This window comes from Thunnus thynnus, chromosome 2 (genome assembly GCF_963924715.1).
Source record: "Thunnus thynnus chromosome 2, fThuThy2.1, whole genome shotgun sequence".
Taxonomy (NCBI): Eukaryota; Metazoa; Chordata; class Actinopteri; order Scombriformes; family Scombridae; genus Thunnus; species Thunnus thynnus.
In genome coordinates this window covers 15,215,741-15,237,579 of record NC_089518.1, presented here as the reverse complement: position 1 = coordinate 15,237,579, position 21,839 = coordinate 15,215,741, and the positions used below count along the sequence as shown (strand labels likewise).

Sequence of the window (21,839 nt, the reverse complement as noted above, 5' to 3'; positions counted from 1 at the left end):
TGTAAAAAACATATATGTACAAAGAACACTTACATTTTACATGACACAATACATTTTAAACTCCTGTGAAATTTAAAGCCTTTAAATTCTTGTTTATTCATCTCTTTGGTTGTTTAATTTGAAGTGACCCTCTTAAGTTCCTCTAGAGTAACATCATTAGGACAGAGCACTATTATTGGCTTGCTGTGCAGACACTGTTTAAAGTCTCAACCACAGTCCCAGGCTCCTCAGTCTGTGCTCCATCTTTCATCAGTGAAACAAATTACTCAGACGTCACTGAGGTACGATTGTCCATAATTTGTCATAAGTGGTCTCCCATTGCATTTCCATGGTCCACTCCAGTGTTGAAATATTTGCAACTGATCAGATAAAGGGGGATTTTGGTGCTGGGTCAATGACGTTGGGACGCTTCCAAAGGAATCTTGGTGCTGCAAACTTCTACATCTGTGCTTAATCAGACTCATGGCTCCAGTCCCACAGTGCCAGATGACTGAGCTGTGGTGGACCTGCTGAATCACAGCACACACAGGATGGAAAAATATTTCAGCCAATCTTTTATCACTAATCCAAGTCAAAATCACAGTCCCATGAGTTATATTTTATATCTGCTAATAGTGTGCTGTGCTGTTTTTACTGGTTTTATTAGCATTCCTCAGCACGCACATGGTTTCAGTAGAGAGAAAATACATGACACAACTTCAATTATATCACAGAGGAGCCTGATAAAGGGTCAATAATCTAATACACAGACACCAGTCATGTGTCAGGTATCCTGCAGGAGTGTTTAGGTATCTATGTGCCTGGTGAGAATGAACAGAATAGTGCAGGATGGAGTTTTTATAAATCTGTTTCCATTTGTACCTAGTGAGCCTGCTGGAATACAGCATTTTTCTCTCACTCATACTCTCGCTTTCCCTCCCCCAACTCTCTTCCTCTCTCCCTGATGTCATTGTTTCCTGCCCAGTCGATGCTGACGCTCAGCTCAAGGCTGCATGCACAGACACTAATGCATGCTGCTCTGCCTAATGCTGACCGATAGGAATTTACAGACACTAATAAAAGCGATCCACAAAAACTGACTCTGTAAACTATCCTGGTTTTTGTTTTTCTGTGATGCAATTAAACTACTGTGTTTGTAAGTGCTAAGTGTGGCCTGTGTTAACAGTTGTCAGATTCAAGTTGATGTGAGGCCTCTTGTGCTCATGGTCACTGTCCATCTTCTCTTTGTGATTATCATCTTTTCTGGATTGCCAACAGCAAAAACATTACACTCAATCTTGGAGGAGAGTCACCAGCACTCAATGTGATATACTGTCTGAGCAGTAATCACCATGTGAGCTCAGGAAAGGAGTTTGTAATCCACGTGTCCGGGATTGGTATTTTTTGTAATTAGATGTTCACACTGTTGGCCTTGTGCACAATGGTAGAAGATGTATTTATCCTTTAACTATAAATAGCAGTGCCAAGCTGTAAAAAATGTTTTTCTTCTTGTTCCTTCAGTTGGATGTTTGAGCTTCACTGTGCAGAGTTTGACACTAAAAGGCTGTTTTCACATTCATCTGCTGAAAGTGGTAAGTTTCTCTGTACTCATTGAAAATTTTTGTTCAAGGCGGGTAACTATGGGCATGATTTGTGACATCACAACTATTTTGGAGCCAACTGTGGGCCAGTATGCAACTTACACAAGTGTGATGTGGAGACATGAAACCACCACAACACATGCACTGAGAATGGACTTTTCAGTGAAGTAGGAGACATCTTGCGTCCAGCTGTTGAACTTGAAAAATGAAATATATTTGCATATTTATAGATTCTGGAATTTTTAATGAGGAAGAAGAAATAGATGTCATTTTAAGGATTTTAAAGAGCTAGTTCAACTGTTTTTTGGGGGAAAAACATGTTAGACATGCATTATTATTCAAAGTAGAATATTTTATATAGATCTTAAAACATGTCTGGAGGGGATCTTCGAGTAAATTTATGTAAGTATTATCAGCAAAATGTACGCATTAGAAGTAAACATACTCTATTATACTATTATAAAAGCAGAATGGCCTCTGTCAGTGTTATTATTTTTATATTATCAGTGACAAAATTTGAGAAAGTACATCTACTCAAGCACTGTATTTACAGTAAGTGGAGTAAAATACTACTAATTAATACTTTTTACTTCACTGCATTTTGATACTTTTGTTATTTTAAGTAAATTTTAGTACTTACACACTTGTAACTTGTAATGGAGTATTTTTACAGTGTGGTTTTGCTATTTTTCCTTAAGTACAGAGATTTAAGTTTATTACTACTGAGTCATTAAAGCGAAACTGTAACTTTTGAAACATTAACACATTATTTTTCTCACTAATAGAAAATTAAGCTTATAAGCAAATTCAGTAATATATCGTCTGGTATGTTCAGGAATATTGTGATGATGCTATATTAAGATAGCTAACGTTAGCTAACTTAAGCTCAGCTAACTTAAATTAGCTAATGTTAGCAAACTTAAGATAGATATTTTAATCTGTAATTACCATCACTGAGTCAGTTTGCTGAATATTTGAGATACTGTTAAATTAGGTTGTAACATTTACCGTTATCATGTTATTTACCATATACTTGTTGGTACAAGTGGCAGTTAACTGCTGTTTCGTGTGTCTCAGTGAGTAGTGCAATATCCCAGTGCAATAAGAGGACCCTGAAACTGAAGCAGCTACATTACATTTTGTTATTGCAATGCTTTTCTTAATGTGGGATGTGTAGGGTAAAATAATTGCCTCTAAAGTGCAGTGACGTAGTAGTTGAAGTGGGCTAGTTGAGTAAATATAATTAGTTATGTTCCACTACTGTTTATATGTAATGTCAGACTCCAGCTTAGAAACATTCTTCCCTTCATTACTAGATAAGAGACATTTCTTATCAGAAACTGGCTCTTCTAGCGTTCTGTTAATCTCCGTCTTATGAGTAAATAATTGAAGTGATTCACGAAATGTTTTCCAGTGCTCTCATTTGTTCTTTATGACTAAAGGCATTGCTTGTACAGATTTCTTCTGTATTGTGAAATAGCGTTGGTGGAGGAAGAACAAGAAAAAACCTTTTTTCCAGCTTGTTCCCCTGTGTGTGTGTGTGTCTGTGTGTGTGTGTGTGTGTGTCTGTATCCTTGCCAGTTGGAAAGGCCTCTGCTTGACCTTACTGTAGTCTGAATTATCTCTTGCATTCTTCACAGTCCAAACTGTATTGCAACACACAATCATATTCCCCACAGATATGATCACATGTCGCAATACAATTTTCTTAAAATCACATCTTCAATGGCTTCATGTCCACTGTTCTCACAGTCTGAGATAGTATAAAGTGAAGTATTTTAGTAGGTGTGTGTGTGCATGCACTTGGGCGTTTGTGCCTCTCTCTCTCTGTCTTGCCTGAAAACTTGCTCAGATTGAAACCCATTCAGAGGAAAGCATACTTATGACACTATATTAAAGAGTAAGCAGAGTCAATAGGTCTTCAGTCGGCTGTACAGTGTTTTGATTTCACCACTTTATTCTAACATCAGGAATTTCTGGTTAATAAACTTCCTCTCATGGAAGAGTGCAGGTGATGACGGAGTTTTATGAAAACTGGGGCAAAACCTCAGGATGAGGTCATTGCGTTTTGCAGGGTAAACTTTTTCCTCAGATAGATTTTGCACTCTAGGTTAACTTTCTTCTTCCTTATTGTAATGCTGAGAGAGTTTTCTAAAAAAGGTTGTAATTTCTGTCTATTAGAGCTACATTTTAGGCCCAAAACGGATATTCCTCACTGAGTATAAACAGCTCTGGATGATCACAGAGCATTAGAAAGTGTACCTTGACTAAACTGGAAGTAAAATATACTGCTACATTAAGCAATTGACAGTGAACAGAGGAGGAGGTGAAGGAGGATGGTGGGGAGAGGCAAAGAAAACACCAAATCTTTAAAAAGGTTATAATTCTGTCATCTGCTCAAACAATTCTCCCCAATCTGTGTGAGCTCCTCTGTGGCCCCCTTGCCTGCCATAACTTCTTCTCCAGAAAGGAGAGAGCGAGCTTAGGAACACACCGAGGAAAGAATGACAGAGGCGAGATGGAAAGCAAAGATCCATTCCCAATCAAAACAAGTCCCGGACTGAAAAAGAATTTATGTTCAACTCCTACTTGTTTTCATTTTGTTTGAATTCCTCCCCTCTCTCTCTCTGATGATTAGTGGTGTTTGGTTTTGTTAACGCACACATACAGACACACACACACACACACACAATCCCTATCCTCCCCCCTTTTGCCCCTTCCTCGTCCACCTCCTTTTCCTCCTCCTCTTCTGGAATTCAATGTCCTCGGAGTCACTCCTCTCTCCTGCTGTTCTGCTCTGTGGTGAGTCTGCAGGGTAAACGCTTTCCGCCGAGGAATTCGACAGGAGCTGCAGACGAAAAGGAGCTGTCTCCGGCTTCTTTCTCTAACCAGGAGGTGCAAACGCTGCAGTCTTAGGCCTCACCTGTCCTCCCTCCTCCTCCTCCTCCTCCTCCTCCTCCTCCTCCCCCATCTCCTGTCTGAGCCCTGCACCTGTTCTGACTCGTCCACCAGGTGAAGGGGATCCTCTGGCCACGCTGTTTTTTCAGCTGACCGTAGCTGCAGGGCAATTAGGCACCCAGTCTTTTCATTTGAGTGGATTGCTGCTTTGCTGTGTATCTCCCTCTGTCGCTCTCTAACCCACCTCCCTTCCCTCCCCGTCTATCCCTACCCCCCTCCCACTCCATCTCTGTCTAGCCCAGGCTTCGGGTGTGTGTGGAGCTGCAGAAGTCTCCCTGCTGGAGTAAAAGTGTGGATCACATGGAAAGGACACAGGGGAAGAAAGGGTGATACATAATTCTTCTGGTGGATACACGCCACACGTGGAAACAGGATTGAGCACTGGACGGGGTGTGATAAAAACTCCAGAGAAAAAAACAAAAAACAGAGCAAACCAAAGGATTCAGCAGTTGGAAGAGCAGAAGATATGAAAAGCCAGACTGTGGTTATGTCTGTGGGTCTGCTGGGCTTGTGCTGCCTGCTGCTGATCCCCACAGGAGGGGAGAGTGCTGGGGGGATCGTTTCTCTCCGGCAGAGTGAAGGAGAGAGACAGGCGGGGGATCTGCTACGAGATGAGTCCCTGGATGACCCAGAAAGTGAGCAGGGACTTGTAGTGGACCCACACCCACTGGGAAGCAGCAGCAAGGCCAAAAGAGACACAGAGAAGGCTGCACAGGCAGGTGAGTGGAGACATATGTCTTGTTACAATGTGTACAGAGCATAACTTTAACTTAAATATACAAATATGTCACACAGACAAGAGATCAAAGCTGGTCAGGTACAGTCAGAGTTACGTCATGACATGGGTGAGCAAACACAGACACAAACACACACCGATTTAGTCTCTGAGAAGTGTCAAGGTGCTCGAGTGAGTCCAGGTGCTCACCTGTCCACTATACTGCTTCTCAGTATATCTCACAGCAGGGAATACACAGGACAGATGGATTTGTGTAGCTCAGACCAACTAACTTGAGCATCTTGCAAACAGATTTTTAGGACACTAACCTTTTTCCACTGCCTCTGTTGGTGTAACCCTGCATGAGTAATGATGACTGTGATGTACATTCATTATGGAAGAATGGATTCTGAAGAGTGATACATATCAGGGAGAGAGAGCTCTTTTCTGGAGTGTTAACTAAGCCTCAGATGTAAGTCCAGAGTAGTTTTTAATCTTTAATGAGACCCACTGATGGGTTTATGTCTTAGTGGTAAGATGTTGCTCAGGCGATAGTGATATATTTATTGAAAATCTGGTTGGATTTTGTGTCATTAAAAGCTGAATTGTGGTTAATGGAGCACATCTAATGGAAAGAGGGAAGTGTTTTCCATGAAAGCGCCTCAGGACTTCAGACAACCTCAGAAGGAAATAGTGATGGACCTCAACCAACCACTTAAAAATACATCTGGCTGTCTGGATTTTCCCCCGGCAGAGTTGCATTTTGACACCAAAGAAAAGAAAAAATTGCGTAATTTAATTCTCAAATGCTTTGCTCAGAACATAATTTCTGCATTAATATTTTCAGGTATTTTGGGCAGAGTGAGGAGAGCACCAGATGAAGGCAAAAAGAAGAAGAAAGACAAGAAGAAGAACAAAGAGCCTAAGGACCCCAATGCCACCAAAAAGCCCAAAACTGACAAGAAGGGAAAGAAGAAGGACAAGAAGACAACCACCACCCTTCCACCCACCACAACAGGTGAGGACAGGACGGAGCCAAGTTTGTACTTGAATGACTCGGACTTGAATGAATGTTGTTGACTTTGTGTCTGTCTGCTGCCTCTAGCGATCCCAACTGAACCACCCACAGAACCTGAACCATACACAGACTACCCCTACCCAGACGTTGGTGAGTGACACACAGTTAGGGACTGTATGAAAATGACTGGGGTTGGGAGGAGGGGGTTCGGTCTTATATTTCAGTTTTTAAGATTGCAAGACCCTCCCCAGTGTTATTAATAATTTATTTGAACTGCAACACTTAACCACTAATATTTCAAAATATAGTACTGGGTTTGTACAACTCATTCCACTTTCACAACTAAAGAAGCAGGGGTAAAGAATAATAACTGTAAACAGCCAACAATATATAAATTAGAAGTGCAATTAGCCATTTCCAAAGTTATGCCAAATATAACAAAAAACCTGAACATTAATTATAATATAGAACAACTTTATATTACACATTTCACATTTCTTTTTCTTTCTTTTACATTTTTGTTATGATGTAGAAGAAAGATCTTTAATAGAGATCATGTTAACTGTGATGGAAAAAATAAATCCCTGAAACGGAGACATATCTCTGCATACTAGAACAATAATTTGATTCCCTTTTCAAAAGAATAATCTTGCAAGGGAATGCTGAAATATATTTTTTGGCTATTAAAAACTAGCCTCCCGCTCAACAAAAAGAAAAAAGTATATAACTTTCCACCTTTTCTGCAACCCACGCCCCCTAATAATTTGTTTACAGTCCCATAGGACTTTTAGGCACTGTACAGGAGATAATTCTGCCAGTTTCCTCCTGTGCACACACCACCATTATCCCGTCTACATCTGCTATTGACATTATAATTAAATGATTGAATATGGGAGGTTTGTTTCAGGACACATACAGTATTTAGTAGTATTCAGCTGTCAGTCATACTTTCCTGTCTTTCAAGGGCAATTTTGTTTCAACATGCAAAGGAAAACAAAACCGACTTTTATTCCTGTTGGCTTCACTGTGTTTCCTTCATATTTTCCTAAGAAGTGTTATTTGTTCATAGTTCTGTGTATTTCAGCCATATCCAGTTTAAAAACCAAAGTAGTGTATCATTTAAATATCCATTATATCCACCTGAGAACCATACAAAATATTTTATTCCATCTGTTTCTCTCTCAGACGACGATTACTGGAAGGGGGATGATGACTACTGGGACGCTGAGCCTACACCATCCAGTCCTCAGCCTGAGACTCCGATCACAGATCTCCCGTACGACTACTGGAGGCCGGAGGAGGAGGACACTGCTGCTGTAACAGATGTGTATGATGACTACTGGAAACCAGATGAGAAAGAGACTGATGCTCCAGTGACTGATATCTACGATGACTACTGGAAGCCAGATGAGAAAGAGCCATACGCCCCCGTGACTGATAACTATGACAGCTACTGGAAAGAGGAGGACCCGACGCCCCCTACCCCTGAGGTGGATGGGAAGGCTGGGACAGATGACAAGGATTACTGGGATGCCACATGTATGTTTGAGTCTTAGTTTCATTTGACTTTGTTTTTAATTGGTTTGTGGGGTGTGAGTATGCAACATGAACAGGATGAGGTCAACAATGCCGCAAAGAAACAGTTTTTAATACTTTGTTTTTAAGTCTTGACTTGTCTTGAATTAGACTAAGTGACACTAAAACAAGGAGGATAATACTTTTTAATTGCTCATTTTATGAGTCTGTGTCGACAGAGGAACATTTATTTACGTCTGCTGGCTGATATTAATACAATATCATCCAAATTCAGCCCTCTACACTGGAAAACTGACAAATCAATGGAATAATTAATCCCTGGTATATTTATCCTGTAGAATCTAATTTGCTGACTTCATGTTGAAAACTTTTATCTTTTCCAGCCTCGATCCACCTGAGGTCAGCGGTGACTGAACTAGTTTTTTCCACAGGATCAGATGCTGGAAACAGCGAGTCGTGTGGCGCTGTGACACTCAGCTGGAATGGGCTGACATGTTCTTATTACTCTGACTTTCCAGTATACTGTAACATTTCTGCTGATTCCCTCACATTGGACCATTGTTACAGCCTTTTTTCTGTAATACTCGGTCTGGTTCTTACACTTCAATAAACTGTCTGGTTGGCCTTTTAAATTTCTAACAATGTTTTATTTTTCCACTCCTGCAGATGAGGTGCCAGATAACCTTCCATTCCCTGATGGTGAAGAAATAAAAGTAGAAACTCTACCAGGTAACTGTTGCCACTCAAAGCATGACAGAAATTCAGCTATCAATCAAAATGTCAAGTTTTCAGTTAGGCAGTTAATTTGACTTGCGATGCAGATGAAATGTCCATTCCATCTGTGCCTTTAGGCTGGGAGCAGATGAGAGATCAGGAGTAATTCAGCACATGGGAATAACATTATAGTGAGTCTGTGAGCTAACCTGCCCTACTTTTCAAACAGGAGTGGGTGGGTTTGCTTGATTCCACATAGTCAACAAAAGTTTCCATAGTTTTGTTAGGGAGCACAAAAAAGCCCTGTCATCAGATCATGACTCTGTTATGATTCTTGTAAATGTAAATTAAAGATTTAACAGCTTTAATTACATGGTGGGTGTCGCAGTGGCATCCAGAGAGAGCAGTTGTGGTTGAACAAATCAGGGCTGTGCTAAACTGTAAAACTTTGCAGATTAAACCATGTAATCTTATAAAATCTCACTTGTAAAGTCGTGGTGCCACTGAGTGATTGAATGAGTCGTCTGACTACATGTTTGTGTTTTTTTTTTTATGCAGAGGAGCCCACAATCTCTTCTCCCTATGAGGGGACATGGTATGATGATTACGACGAGTACGGAATGAGTATGTGCACACACACACACATATACATATACAAGTGACATCCATACCCAAATGTTTCATACTAGATCCATTAGTTAAGCAACAGTAAGACAGCTGACAAAGCAAAGAGCAAGTAAAAGGTTTAAAGAATAACTTTCCAGATTTATGAATGACCCTCACTTTAAATGGGTGTGACCTTTTTACTGTTTATGGTTCCTAATGGCTTGCAAAAAAAACCTAGGAAACTGCTGCACCATGAGGCTGCTGTATTTGTAGAAATTTCTATAAAGTTATCCTTGATTTTCATTTTTTTCTGCAGGGAGGAAAGAGGACGAGACGGATGAAAAATGGATGGAGAGAGAGAGGGAGAGAGCAGCAAAAGAGAGAGAGAGGGAGGAGAAAGGTAAGACAACCCAGATGTGGACTTCTTTTTCTTTTTCTTGCGTAACACCACACTGCACAATCATGTCAGACTACAAACGATACTGTAGTTGCCAAAGCAAAGAACATGGTCTGTGACCTAAGTGCAAAAGTTCTAACAGATAACAGCATTGTGCTCTAAGGTGCGTACTCCCTTGGACTGCATTTCTATCATAAGAGACTACAGATGTGGTTTCCCTCCATGCAAATGTCAGCAGGCCTTTGATGCAAATGTGCTTGCTTCAACTTGCAATGCAGGGACAAAAGTTCATCCTTCCAAAAACAAAATGGAGATTACCCCTGTGAAAAGTTTTAAAAATGTCTTGTGAGCTGGACTGAAGCAAAGAAAGGGAGGAGGAGTGAGAGGTTGGCTGAGAATGATATGACCGGAAGGATGTTGTAATATTAAAAATCTTAGGTATTCACATTATGTTCAACTCTTTTTTGTTTGCCATGTGTCTGCTGTGTGTAGCGAGGTTAGATGGTGGTCGAGGCGAGCCTGAAGCCAATGATATATAACCCTGTCAGGACTGGTGTCAGTAGGGCACTTCCCGTATGCACGGTCCACTGCTAACTGGGTTCAAGGTGAAAAGTATTTTCAGCTCACTTCGAGCACAAGTTCAAAAATCACTGAGGCTCAAAGCATTCATCTGTCACACTGGGACTCAAAAACAGATGTGCATCTGCTCCTCCAGATATCAGTATTTGTGGATGGGTTCATGTTCATGTCCACTTCTGCATATGTGTATGGTAGGGTGAGGGAGCATACAACATGTTTTACATTCCTGGTGTCTGTAAGACTTCTGGCAGCAATAAACTATAGTATACCAATGTACCACATGGTCCCGCGTGTCATAATGTAAACTGTCGTAGTGATAGATGGTATTCAGCAGCAGTTGTCTTCAGCAGTAAACTCGCTGGGTCAGGATGATCTGACTTTGATCAGAGCACACTTGGAGTGGAAGTGAAATCACAACATCTGGATTTTTTTCTTCACCACACTACAGCCCTCTAGGTCCTCATTGGGATTTTTGGCATGTAAAATTTGCAAAATAATAGTGAGTTCCCAGATCATTTCTGGGCAGAGAGCGCGTGCGAGAGCAAATATTCAGCCAATGTTTTGCAATTTATTTTGCATTAAGACTGTTTTTCTGACCTCCGCCAGAGAGAGCACAGAAACTGAAGGAGGCGGAGGATCGGGCCAGGAACAGACCACGTGTCTTCAAAGAGCCAAAGAGTGAGTCAATCTCTTTCTAAATCTGGAAAATCCCACCATAAGCTTTACTGATACAATTTACATATCATGTGATTTCTTTCTGTGTGTGTGTGTGTGTGTGTGTGTACGTGGCAGAGTGTCCTCCCTTGGGGATGGAGTCCCATAAGATCGAGCCAGACCAGCTTACTGCCTCCTCTATAGCTCAGTATAATTTTGCACCTCAGAGGGCACGCCTCAACATGCAGGTACACATCAATCAGTGCCAGATGGCCCTGGTCTGAACACGTACATACACTACAGCCATCACTTACATACTGCCAGGTCTCGAAATAAACATGAGCTTGCTTTGGCAGCCACTTCTGACATTTTCTAAGAATCGTTTTAGCAGCAAAGCAATTAAATCAGCTGATAAATCTTGTTCTGCTGCTTTTAACAATTAACTACAAGTTATGACTTAAATGCATATCAGTGCATGGTTAAGTGATATTTGCTTTGAATTTGAACACAAGTACTTGTACAGTATTCGGTCAAAACGTCACTCGGTCAAAAGACCCAGCAGCATGTGTCCTGGTCTCTGTGGTTCCCAGGCCTCTGAAGATGAGGACAACATGAGAGGTGGAGCGTGGTGCGCAAACGCAGAGGACAGAACCCACTGGTTTGAGATTGATGCGCGCAGGGCGACGGAGTTCACTGGGGTTGTCACCCAGGGACGAGACGCCTCGAACGCGTAAGACACAAACACACATTAATGTAGAGTATCTTCCTGTGTATCTTCCTAAATTCATGAGCCTGTCTTGTCTCGTTTCAGGAGCGACTACGTGACATCCTACTTCCTGGCTTTCAGCAATGACAGTAGAGAGTGGACCACCATCCATGATGGATACGCTGACTGGGTGAGTTCACTCAAAAAAATGATGTTTAAAACAGAGTAATGCCACTTCCTTGGGCACCTCATATGATATCTCCTTCCTCTTTTCTCCCATCTTTCCCCTCTCCCTCCCTTTTTCATGTCTGTTCAGTTGTTCTTTGGAAACAGTGATAAGGACACTCCAGTGATGAACCAGCTGGCAACGCCTGTGGTGGCTCGCTACATCCGAATCGTCCCTCAGAGCTGGAACGGCACGCTGTGTATGAGGCTGGAGGTGCTAGGCTGCCCCCTGCCTGGTGAGCCTCACACACTTAAACATACATACACACACTAACACACTAAAAAAGACCCAAAAATGTACAATACATTTTTGTTCCTTTCTCACTCTCACAGATCCAGCTAATGTTCAGTACAGGCAAAATGAAGTGACTCCAGTGGACTACTTGGAGTTCAAACATCACAGCTACTCAGAAATGGTTTCGGTGAGTATTCCTGCACTCAGCCTCCTGTACATCTGCTGGCTGATTGCATTCCAAAGGAAATCATAGTTATTTTTCCCAAAAACAAAATAATTACCCAGGAAACAATTAAATATTGAACCAGAAGCTCTGCTTTAATCCACTGTGATATGAATTCATATTAAAACCCCTGCAGACATTCTTTTCTCATTGAGTTTTGATTTCAGCCACCAGAGGGCAACATGACTTTTTGTCACTAATAAAATGAAATCATGAACAGCTCCCACTATTTTCACAACTTTTCAGAGCACTATTGAGTACAATACTTTACACACTGATCATGCCATATCTTTATGTTCAGCTAATGAAGTCAGTGAATGACGAGTGTCCCAACATCACCAGCATCTACAGCCTGGGCCGCAGCTCCAAGGGACTGGACATCATGGCCATGGTCATCTCTGGTAACCCCACAGAGCACGAAATAGGTGGGAATGTGTTCACAAAAGGGCTTGATGCAGCTGTTAACAGTTAAAATGCTCGCATGGAAAGTCATTGTAATATGCACTATTAATACCGAAATAAAATCCTAAAAGAATGTTTTCATTTTCAGCAAATGTAAAACCAGCTGTTTTCTCACAGACTCTCCAACAAGTTGAGCTGCGGATTGGTTGAAATTAAAACCTGCAGAAGGCTGAGCCTCAGTGGCACCACTATTGTCTCCTGTAAATCCTAATAAACACCAGGTGAAGTCAGCAGATTATGATTAACAGACAAGCAACCGTACACTCTTGTGTGGCTGTCTCCGCTAGGTGAGCCGGAATTCCGCTTTACGGCAGGTCTCCATGGAAATGAGGCAGTGGGCCGGGAGATGATCCTGCTTCTCATGCAATACCTGTGCAAAGAGTACAAAGACAGAAACCCCAGAGCCCAGCGTTTGGTGGAACAAATACGCATCCACTTGGTGCCTTCGCTCAACCCTGATGGACATGAAGAAGCATTTGAAGCGGTCAGTTAAGAAAAAAAAAAATCATATGTTTCTACTTATCAGGCAAATAAAACAAAACAGAGAAACAAAAGAGGAAATTCCAATGAGTCATGGTGTATTTTGTTAGTGGTCTGGAGTGATTTGCCTCAATGTGTCCCTCTTCCAATTTCTCCCCCGCAGGGATCAGAGCTGAGTGGATGGACCACCGGCCACTTCACCGACAACGGTTTTGATATCTTCCAGAACTTCCCTGATCTGAACAGCATCCTGTGGGACGCAGAAGACAAGGGCATGGTGCCCAAACTAACCCCTAACCATCATGTACCCATACCAGAGAACTTCGAGTCCAAGAGCTCAGTAAGGAGGAGGGCGTTTGTGTCCGTCCGGTAGTTTTCCCTTAAAAAAAAACTTTCCTTCTGAGTGGTTTATTTACTTTTACAATGTTGTATACTGTGGATATGAAAGATTGTTCCCTTATAAAAGCGGTTGTGGTCTACTATGAAAACAAAATGTGGCTTTATCTTGCACTTCATCTGTGATTTTGATCCTCTTGCTTTGGCTGCAGATTGCTGTGGAAACCAGGGCCATAATCTCCTGGATGGAAAGCCATCCATTTGTGTTGGGTGCAAACTTCCAGGGCGGCGAGAGAGTTGTGGCCTACCCTTATGACAGTTTACGTCTCAACAAGCCTGCCGAGAGCCAGAGGCCCCACAGCCGCAAGAAGAGACAGTATGACTTGCTCTGTCCATCTCCCTCTGTGTCCTGTTATTGTTTCACACAGCTTATATTTCCCAAAGTCTTCTTCCTCATTCCCCTGAAAAACTCTTCATGAACCATCGACACTCACACAAATCACTTCTCACAGGTATGAAGAAGAGGGCTTTGACGCGACAGAGTGGGGAAGGGGCTACCGCGAGGAGCCAGAGGAAGACTGGAGAGGGAGGGGATATGGAGAACCCGAGGAGGAGTGGAGGGGCCACGGCTATGACCATGGCTATGACCATGGCTACGACCGAGGCTACGACCGAGGCTATGACCGCGGCTATGACCGAAACTATGACCGAAGCTATGACCGCGGCTATGACCACGGTTATGGCCATGGCAATGACCACGGTTATGGCCATGGCAACGAGCACGGTTACGGCCATGGCAACGAGCACGGTTACGAACAGGGTTACGGCCACAGAGAGGAGGAGGAGGATGACAGAGGAAGAGGTGCCGGCCACCACTATGCTGAGCCTGAGGATGAGCCACGGGCGATCGCAGATGAGTCCCTCTTCAGGTGGCTGGCTGTCTCCTATGCCTCCACACACCTGACCATGACACACAACTACCACGGCTCCTGCCACGGAGACACTGGAGCAGGCGGGCACGGCATCGTCAACCGTGCCAAGTGGAAGCCGGTCACAGGAAGTAAGTAGAGACCAGCAGGTTTGAATGGATGTTGAATGGGACTTAAAGTGTCTGCATGTATTTATAACACACCCTGGTGGACAATATGTGCAGTGCAGGCTCTGAAGTTCGTGTATGTGTGTGTACGTTTCCTCAGGTATGAATGATTTCAGCTACCTGCACACCAACTGTTTTGAGTTGTCCATATTCCTGGGCTGTGATAAGTTCCCTCATCAGAGTGAGCTGGCATACGAGTGGGAGAAGAACAGAGAAGCAATGCTCATCTTCATGGAGCAGGTCAGTCACACACACATAGGAGTGAAAGAGTATTAGAGCATTTTAATTTCAGCAAAGTATAAAAGTTGCTCCTTGAAGTAACAATAGTGACTTTATATTTGGCCGTTATGAAAGGCCCAGAGACATCCTGACCAACTCACCAACCTGTCCCTCTCCAATTCAGTTATTCTCTTATTTGTATAAGGTTTCCCCACAGTTGGTCCTGTGAGGGCAACATCCAAATGGAATAGCCTCCCAACTGAGCAATATCAGCACAACTGTGTATTTCTGTAATTCTAAAAGTTGAGTTCAATGCTTCATCAAAAGTTTGCTCACTGTTTGTAGAATGTCCTAAAATAAAAATATCAAAATGCTAGAAACTCAATACGAGTATCAAGAGAAATAGTGATTAGTTGTGTGTCTTGTCACTAACTCAGTTGGTCATCTGGCAGTGTTTTTGTCCACAGACATAAGACATATTAAAAGTGGATTTTCTTTAAAAAAGTCACAAAAACAAAATCCGAATCCTACATAGATGTTACTTTTAGATATTGCAGTTTTGGAAACTTGTTTTATTTTGGTTTTATTGTTTACCTTTACAGAGTGATTTCACCTATTTTCTGATCTTTATATTTGGCCTGTTTTTATAATTGTCTTATTTTACTGATTCATGTGATTTTAAATTTTAAATTGTTAATTTAAATTGAAGGATTAGCGACCACTTTGTGGAAGCTAAAGGGGATCCAAACAAAGAATAAAGATCTCTTCTCTGTCTAGGTACATCGTGGCATCAGAGGCATTGTGAAGGATCAGCAGGGGAACCCCATTGCAAACGCCACTATAGCTGTAGAGGGGGTAAACCATGACGTCACCACAGGTCAGCATACTGCTCAAAGACTTCACTCTCAGACTCACAATATGTTTTGACTCAGGAAACAAGATGTTGCGTTTCAAACAAAATGTCTGTTCCCTCTTTGTTGTAGCTTCAACAGGGGACTACTGGCGGCTGCTGAATCCAGGGGAGTACCGTGTGACGGCACGAGCTGAGGGCTTCTCCCCTGTGACCAAGCTCTGTGTGGTGGGTTACCAGTCAGGAGCGACTGCCTGCAGCTTCAACCTGGCCAAATCCAACTGGGACCGCATTAAACAGGTAAGATGACACCATCCTGGACTGACCACAGCTTACATACTGTCCCAAATGATGAGATAGTTAAGAGCCCTTCTTAATTTCTCTGCAGATCATGGCCCTCCACGGCAACAAGCCGATTCGCCTGGTCGGCCATGGCAACACCAGAGTACAATACCCCGTGGTTATTAACAGCAACAGACGTGTGGTTAATGGCAACAATGGGTATTCAGAGAATTCACGACTCAGCAGTGACCGGCAGAGGAGGCTCAGAATAGCTCGTCTCCGCCGCCTTCGGCAACAGAAATTACTGAGGTTAAGATCGACGACGACGTTACCCCCAACGACAACAACCACGATTCCCACAACACCAGAGACCACCACGTCCTGGTACGACTCATGGCCCATAGACGAGGGAGAGACCTCGACACCTGGCGAGTTCACAGACTCCACCCAGGATTATAACTATGAGTTTAAAATCGATGACTATTAAACCGAACACACACGGCCTGTTTCTGTAAACACGCATCAATCCTGTCCTACTTGTAGTTGTCATCTCATTGCCATGTTTTCCTTTGAGCAGGTTGAAAAAGAATCAAGAGGAATCTTGTCTTTGTATGACATAGAAGCAGTGGGAATGTTCAGAGTCAGCTCCTAAACTTTAACTATATTAACTGTAAAGTGTATCTATTTCTTAACACTTGAAGAAACACCTTTTCACAGGACCTTTTAATTAATGGTTTCATTTCAGTTCAACAGTTCACACTGCATTTTTCTGACTCGTTATTCAGTCTTTTTTAAAGAGATGTTTATTGTGGATAAAAAAAAAAAATCATGACCTTTTTTTTTTTTTTTTTTTACTTTGCCAGAGTTGAATTATTTACAATCTTCATCTATGACAGAAATATTTTTTACAGTATGAACCGTCATGAAAGGTTTAAAGAGCATTTGTTCAAAGTTGGTAACAGAGTCAGAAGGGAAAAGGAAGTCTTCTGTAATGTTTCCTCAGACACAGCTGGGGTATGAGAGTTATTTTTCAAATAAAGGCTTGTTAATATACAACACGTGCCTTCTCTTTTTTCCCAGCACATCATTTGAGGACACTGATTTATGTTACAAGAAAACATTTCCCAATGTTGACATAACTACACTGTGGTGAGGTAAAATGAGTCTGAATATATGTGCATAGTGTCCGAGAAGTGTCAGTATGTTGTGTGTGGCTATGAACCCTCAGTGGCTGATGTTCATCTCACTCTCCTCGTCTTCGTCGGCAGAGAAGGCCGAGAAGCTGACCGGTTCACAGTCAAGAGTGCGTAAATTGACCAGGCATGCTGTTAGGGTGCTGCTGAACTTTGGAACGGTAACCAAAAGCACTTCCTGGCCATCAGGACCTGGCGAGAGGAGAGGAGGAGGGAAGGTGCTTAACAAACTTAAGTAAGGGGGGAAACAGTTTAAAATGAAAAAACAGCAAAGATAATGTAAATATAGACACATCACATACTGACCTTTGATGCGCTTGGACTCAAACGAAGGGGCATTGCCACTGAAGTAAACATGGGGACACTCTTCCAAGATGAATGGGTCTTTTTGGTAAAATGGGTAACAACCTGACACAAAATGCACAGAAAATAGTGTCAACAGTTTGCACTGTTCATATATTTAGGCCAGAGGGTTTGTGTTTTATTCTGCATCAAAGTCTAACCGAGGGTATCAGGTGCCGTAGGAGCTAGGTGTCTGAGTCGTAGCGTCTCCTCCAGTATTTCCAGGTGACTGTTCATGCTGCTGTACTTCTCAATGTCTAAGACATTCTGGCCTGATGTGCCCAGAAACCTTAATGGAAACAAACACATAACCTTGAACGTATAAATGATGAATGCGAGACACTGAGGGGGTGCGTGTGTGTGACATTACTCACCTGACTCCGTCGATGTTAGCCTGGTACGGGTTGGAGGCCAGCTGTAGTGTGGGGTACACAGAGGACAAGGGGAACATACAGCGGTGGAGAGGCTGCTGTGGGAGGGTGAAATTGGTGGGGTCATACTGGCCAGGCATTACATCCACCGGGACGGAGGCCTAGAAAGCCGGAGGCAGTGACACAGTGACACATCTGTATTATCGCTCCCTCTAGTTCACAATGATTTACCTCATAGTGTGGTGACAGACACTAAAACCCTAACACTTACTACTGAATTAAGTTTTGATGCTGATGATCTAAGAACTTTCTAAATATACAATTCAATTAATTTTAGGGCTGAAACTTAACATTATTTTCATTTTTTCTATGAAAAATGGCCATCACAATTTCCCAGAACTTAAGCCCGCCTCCAAATTTCTTTTTCATTCTTTTTCATCAATTTTTGATAAATGACAAATGATTCAAAGAGTCAATTCATTTTCTGTTGATGCAGTAGATGCATACTGCAATAGGAGTGGGCAATATGGATGAATACATACAACAGACAACCAGAGGTATTGAAGACAAATCTCTGACGATAGACAAATTCATTATGTTTCGCAGCATATATCATCATACTGCACTATAACAGTAAATAAAAAGAAGGTGCATATTCATACATAGACGGGGATGCAGACTCACCACCAGCTGAAGCAGCAGCTCATCCAGCAAACGAATAGCTTCCACACTGCCAGCCTGAGTCTTCTTGGTGAGGTACTTGGGCTTGACAAAAGAAAAGAAAGGAATTTTAAAAGTTTTTCAGTGAATCACTTCATAAAAACAAAACTAATAAATGTTATATGTAAATGAATGTGTGTTAAGGTTAAACCAGTTAAAGTTACCTTTGTTGATGCGTCCTTGTCCTGGGTGCTTTGGCTTAGGAGGTTTCCAGCCATTAGGACCCTTGATATTGTCGCTGCCCCATTCTGCTCCCCCTGGTCACCCAGCTGACCGGTTACCATGTCAACGAGCAACTGTAGTCCCAGCATGCTGTCGGCATGACTACTGCCAAGACCAAGTCCCGAGGCCAGGAGCACAAACCTGCACAAAGAAAGATGTGACCATTAGAATTTATTAGCACAAAATGCTAAGATTTGAGCTGTGTGTATGTGCGCTCACCTGTCAGAGCTGAGTGCAGGTTTTGCTGTCTGCAAAGGGAGATCAGCTGTGCAAAAGTCCTCGACTGTGAACTTTCCGTCATTCGTCTCAGCTCCGTATATTGCAATAACACTACCTGAGGGAAAAAGAAAGAAATGCCATGACATACAAGAGACAATGTTCACAGCTGCACTCGAGCGAAGCACTATTGCGGTCCTTTGATGTTGTGATAGTAACATCCATCAAAGTGTCATGAAAAATCCTGACCTGTAACACACTTGTCTTTGTCAATTTTGCCCTCCAGTTTGATCCTCTGGAGCTCATCTTCCAGAATCAGCTCATCTGTTTCACTGATGAATTTGGTTCGTGCAGGCTGAGGCAGCAAGTTGTGCTGAAGGAGAGACGGAAAAAAAGAGTCATAACACGTGTCACTTCCCAGCAGCTGATTTAATTTCATTTAGTCTAGTCTGTGAAGGGGGGTCAAGCTGGCCAACCTCCTCACTGATCTCTTTCAGGATGGACGGCTGCAACTCCATGCGCTTGAACAAGGTTCCTACAATACAACACTGCTCCCCTGTCTGAAGATCACACAGCTTCCTGACAAGCACATCTGATCCTGCAAGAGACACAGAAAAGACACACTAATAAGTAAAGAATGGAAAAAAACACTTGACTCATCATCCACACGATTGATGTGGGGAAAATGTCTAAAGCTCACCCCACTTCTGCTGAGCTCTCTCTGTGAGCAGGGGTCTCATCTGCATGAGTCGTGCCGCGTAAATATGAGCATACTGGCGATTGAAACTCCGGTCCCCGACTTTGTAGCGCTCGGAGCAGGGGCTGTAGGCCGGGGACACCCTCTCAAACACCGGCCCCTGGTCCTCTCCAGCCGGGCAGCAGAGCAGAGAGGAGCCGTCTTTCTGGGCGCTCAGGTCGGAGAACATGACTGACCTGAAGAAGGAGAGGTTCGTAGATATTTACACACTCTGTCACACTCAAACTTATAAAACAGCTGGTTATTAGCAAGCTCAGGGGCTTTAAGCTGTCTAGGTGCTTCCAAAACATGCCGACTTTTTTGAGGATGTAACTAAAGGAAGAAGATATAACAGTCTCACCTTGGCAGACGAGAGGTCAAGCTTCAGCTAGTATCCGTCTTAAGTCAAGTATTAAGTTAGGTTTTCGGATAACACGAATGTGATTACTCCTCAGCAACGAAAAAAGACAGTTCCCGCGAAATCGCCCGATCTTCTTCTTCTTCTTTTTCCTCAACGTCTTCTTCTTCTTCTTCTTTGGTTTTACTGGCGGACTACAAACCAACGTTAAAGGTACATGCCGCCACCATGGATATATTATGAGAGGTCTTATAATAATGCCGCCACCGACACGTGACTTTAAACAACAAAAACTAATAAACAAACAAACGAAAAAAAACTTAGCCTATGTTATATTGTGGATATTAAACCTGTTTAATCACCCGCTCAACAGCACCATTTTTTTTCAAGGCTAATGTGTATTCTCGCGAGGAACTGCGCAGAGCAAGAAACCATAGCTGTAGTTCTCTTTATACATCCATGCAAGAAGCAGACACTACAAAGGCTTAATTTACCACTAACTTCAAGATGCATGGGGAACATAATATAATTGAAGATTTTTTTAAAAACTTCATCGAGTACATTTATTTATTGGTTGAAGGAGAGAGATCTCCGAGTAGAGGAGGCAATTTAAATACCCTTACTCCAAAGAGAAAATATTTATATTTTCATTTTCCAGACTCTCACACCTAGAGGTCTGAATCAAGAGTATGAGACCAAACATTTTCTTTAAAGAAAAAAAAAAGGCTTTCCCTCTCTATATACGTATATATATATATATATATATATATATATATATATATATATGTGTGTGTGTGTGTGTGTGTGTGTGTGTGTGTGTGTGTATGTATGTATGTATGTATGTATGTATGTATGTATGTATGTATGTATGTATGTATGTGTGTGTGTGTGTGTGTGTGTGTGTGTGTGTGTGTGTGTGTGTGTGTGTGTATATATATATATATTTCTAGACCCTGACATACATATTTGAAAAAATGTTAAATTTTGTAAATTCAAGGGGTGTCATTCTCCTTGTTGTTGTTTGATCATAGTTAACTTTTTATAGAAGTGTGTTAAGGCCCAATTTCTGTACAAGAATTTAAGGTTTATTTCTCTTCTAACTTACTACAATATATTTTTGAACATAGATGATGAAGATTCTGATATATGGGATGATGAATCTGATATAAGGTTTATATATAAGACGTATGGTCGATTTTTGTGATTTTTTTGGTATATTGTTTTTTGAAATATGATTTTTATATTACTGCTTTTTTCTATGTGCATGATGTATAAATATGGTGTGTTTTCCATAATTAAAATGTTCTGACCTTACGAAGATCGAAGTAGGATTGAAACGCTGTCATCATTAAACTTTTGTGGCTTGGAGTAATTGTACAGGCATTACGTTTTTTTTCATTGATGCATTTATTTATCATCATCATTATTATTTATTTTATTCTATTTTGTTTTATTAACACTTTACTGTTTTATTATAATCTATTTATTTTGTATTTTATACTTTTACAATTATTTTAATTGCTTGTATTATCTTTTATTATTTATCTTTTATTATCTTAACTACCCATCTTTTACTGTTGTCTTATTCAATTGAACCTTTTTGCTTTTTAATTATTTTGGTGTGCATTAGTCTCTCTACCCATCTTTAATATTTTAACAACATCTAAGATATTCCCTCATTTGTTGTTTTGATGATGGCGGTGAAGAGCGCTGTCTAACACGTCGGTCCAAAATCTCCCATAGGTTTTCTATTGGGTTGAGATCTGGTGACTGTGAGGGCCATAGCATATGATTCACACCATTTTTATAC

At 41.8% G+C, this 21,839-nt stretch overlaps 2 protein-coding genes across 3 annotated transcripts; one reads left to right on the top strand and one right to left on the bottom strand.

Annotated features, from left to right (window-relative positions):
* Positions 1-4,332: 4,332 nt before the first annotated feature.
* aebp1b (AE binding protein 1b) lies at positions 4,333-16,927 on the top strand. Of its 2 annotated transcripts, none has more exons than XM_067605363.1 (23): positions 4,333-4,592; positions 4,781-5,257; positions 6,101-6,271; positions 6,359-6,421; positions 7,457-7,810; positions 8,474-8,536; positions 9,080-9,145; positions 9,444-9,527; positions 10,710-10,781; positions 10,896-11,005; positions 11,348-11,487; positions 11,569-11,653; positions 11,780-11,924; positions 12,022-12,110; positions 12,448-12,571; positions 12,896-13,092; positions 13,252-13,428; positions 13,637-13,800; positions 13,937-14,484; positions 14,621-14,760; positions 15,517-15,616; positions 15,723-15,889; positions 15,978-16,927. In XM_067605363.1, exons 2-23 carry the CDS (start codon positions 5,005-5,007, stop codon positions 16,356-16,358), a joined length of 3,693 nt encoding a protein of 1,230 aa, XP_067461464.1. In that variant the 5' UTR covers positions 4,333-4,592; positions 4,781-5,004; the 3' UTR covers positions 16,359-16,927. The 2 variants fall into 2 exon arrangements, with proteins under 2 accessions (XP_067461464.1, XP_067461456.1); XM_067605355.1 differs by having other exon boundaries at positions 4,776-5,257.
* pold2 (polymerase (DNA directed), delta 2, regulatory subunit) lies at positions 16,657-20,378 on the bottom strand. The gene is made up of 11 exons (XM_067605376.1): positions 20,033-20,378; positions 19,636-19,868; positions 19,412-19,533; positions 19,185-19,308; positions 18,939-19,053; positions 18,662-18,860; positions 18,462-18,542; positions 17,781-17,938; positions 17,568-17,695; positions 17,371-17,472; positions 16,657-17,256 (listed from the first exon to the last, which is right to left on the bottom strand). Exons 2-11 carry the CDS (start codon positions 19,859-19,861, stop codon positions 17,096-17,098), a joined length of 1,416 nt encoding a protein of 471 aa, XP_067461477.1. The 5' UTR covers positions 19,862-19,868; positions 20,033-20,378; the 3' UTR covers positions 16,657-17,095.
* Between the last annotated feature and the right edge of the window lie 1,461 nt (positions 20,379-21,839).

Excerpts from the sequence above, each read along its gene's own strand:
- aebp1b (XM_067605363.1), top strand. The coding sequence starts at position 5,005 with ATGAAAAGCCAGACTGTGGTTATGTCTGTGGGTCTGCTGGGCTTGTGC. Across the intron at positions 8,537-9,079 it reads AAAAGTAGAAACTCTACCAG|AGGAGCCCACAATCTCTTCT; the intron begins GTAACTGTTGCC and ends TTTTTTATGCAG. Across the intron at positions 13,093-13,251 it reads ATGAAGAAGCATTTGAAGCG|GGATCAGAGCTGAGTGGATG; the intron begins GTCAGTTAAGAA and ends TCTCCCCCGCAG.
- pold2 (XM_067605376.1), bottom strand. The coding sequence starts at position 19,861 with ATGTTCTCCGACCTGAGCGCCCAGAAAGACGGCTCCTCTCTGCTCTGC. Across the intron at positions 18,543-18,661 it reads ACAAGGACGCATCAACAAAG|CCCAAGTACCTCACCAAGAA; the intron begins GTAACTTTAACT and ends TCTTTTGTCAAG. Across the intron at positions 17,257-17,370 it reads TGAGTCCAAGCGCATCAAAG|GTCCTGATGGCCAGGAAGTG; the intron begins GTCAGTATGTGA and ends TCCTCTCGCCAG.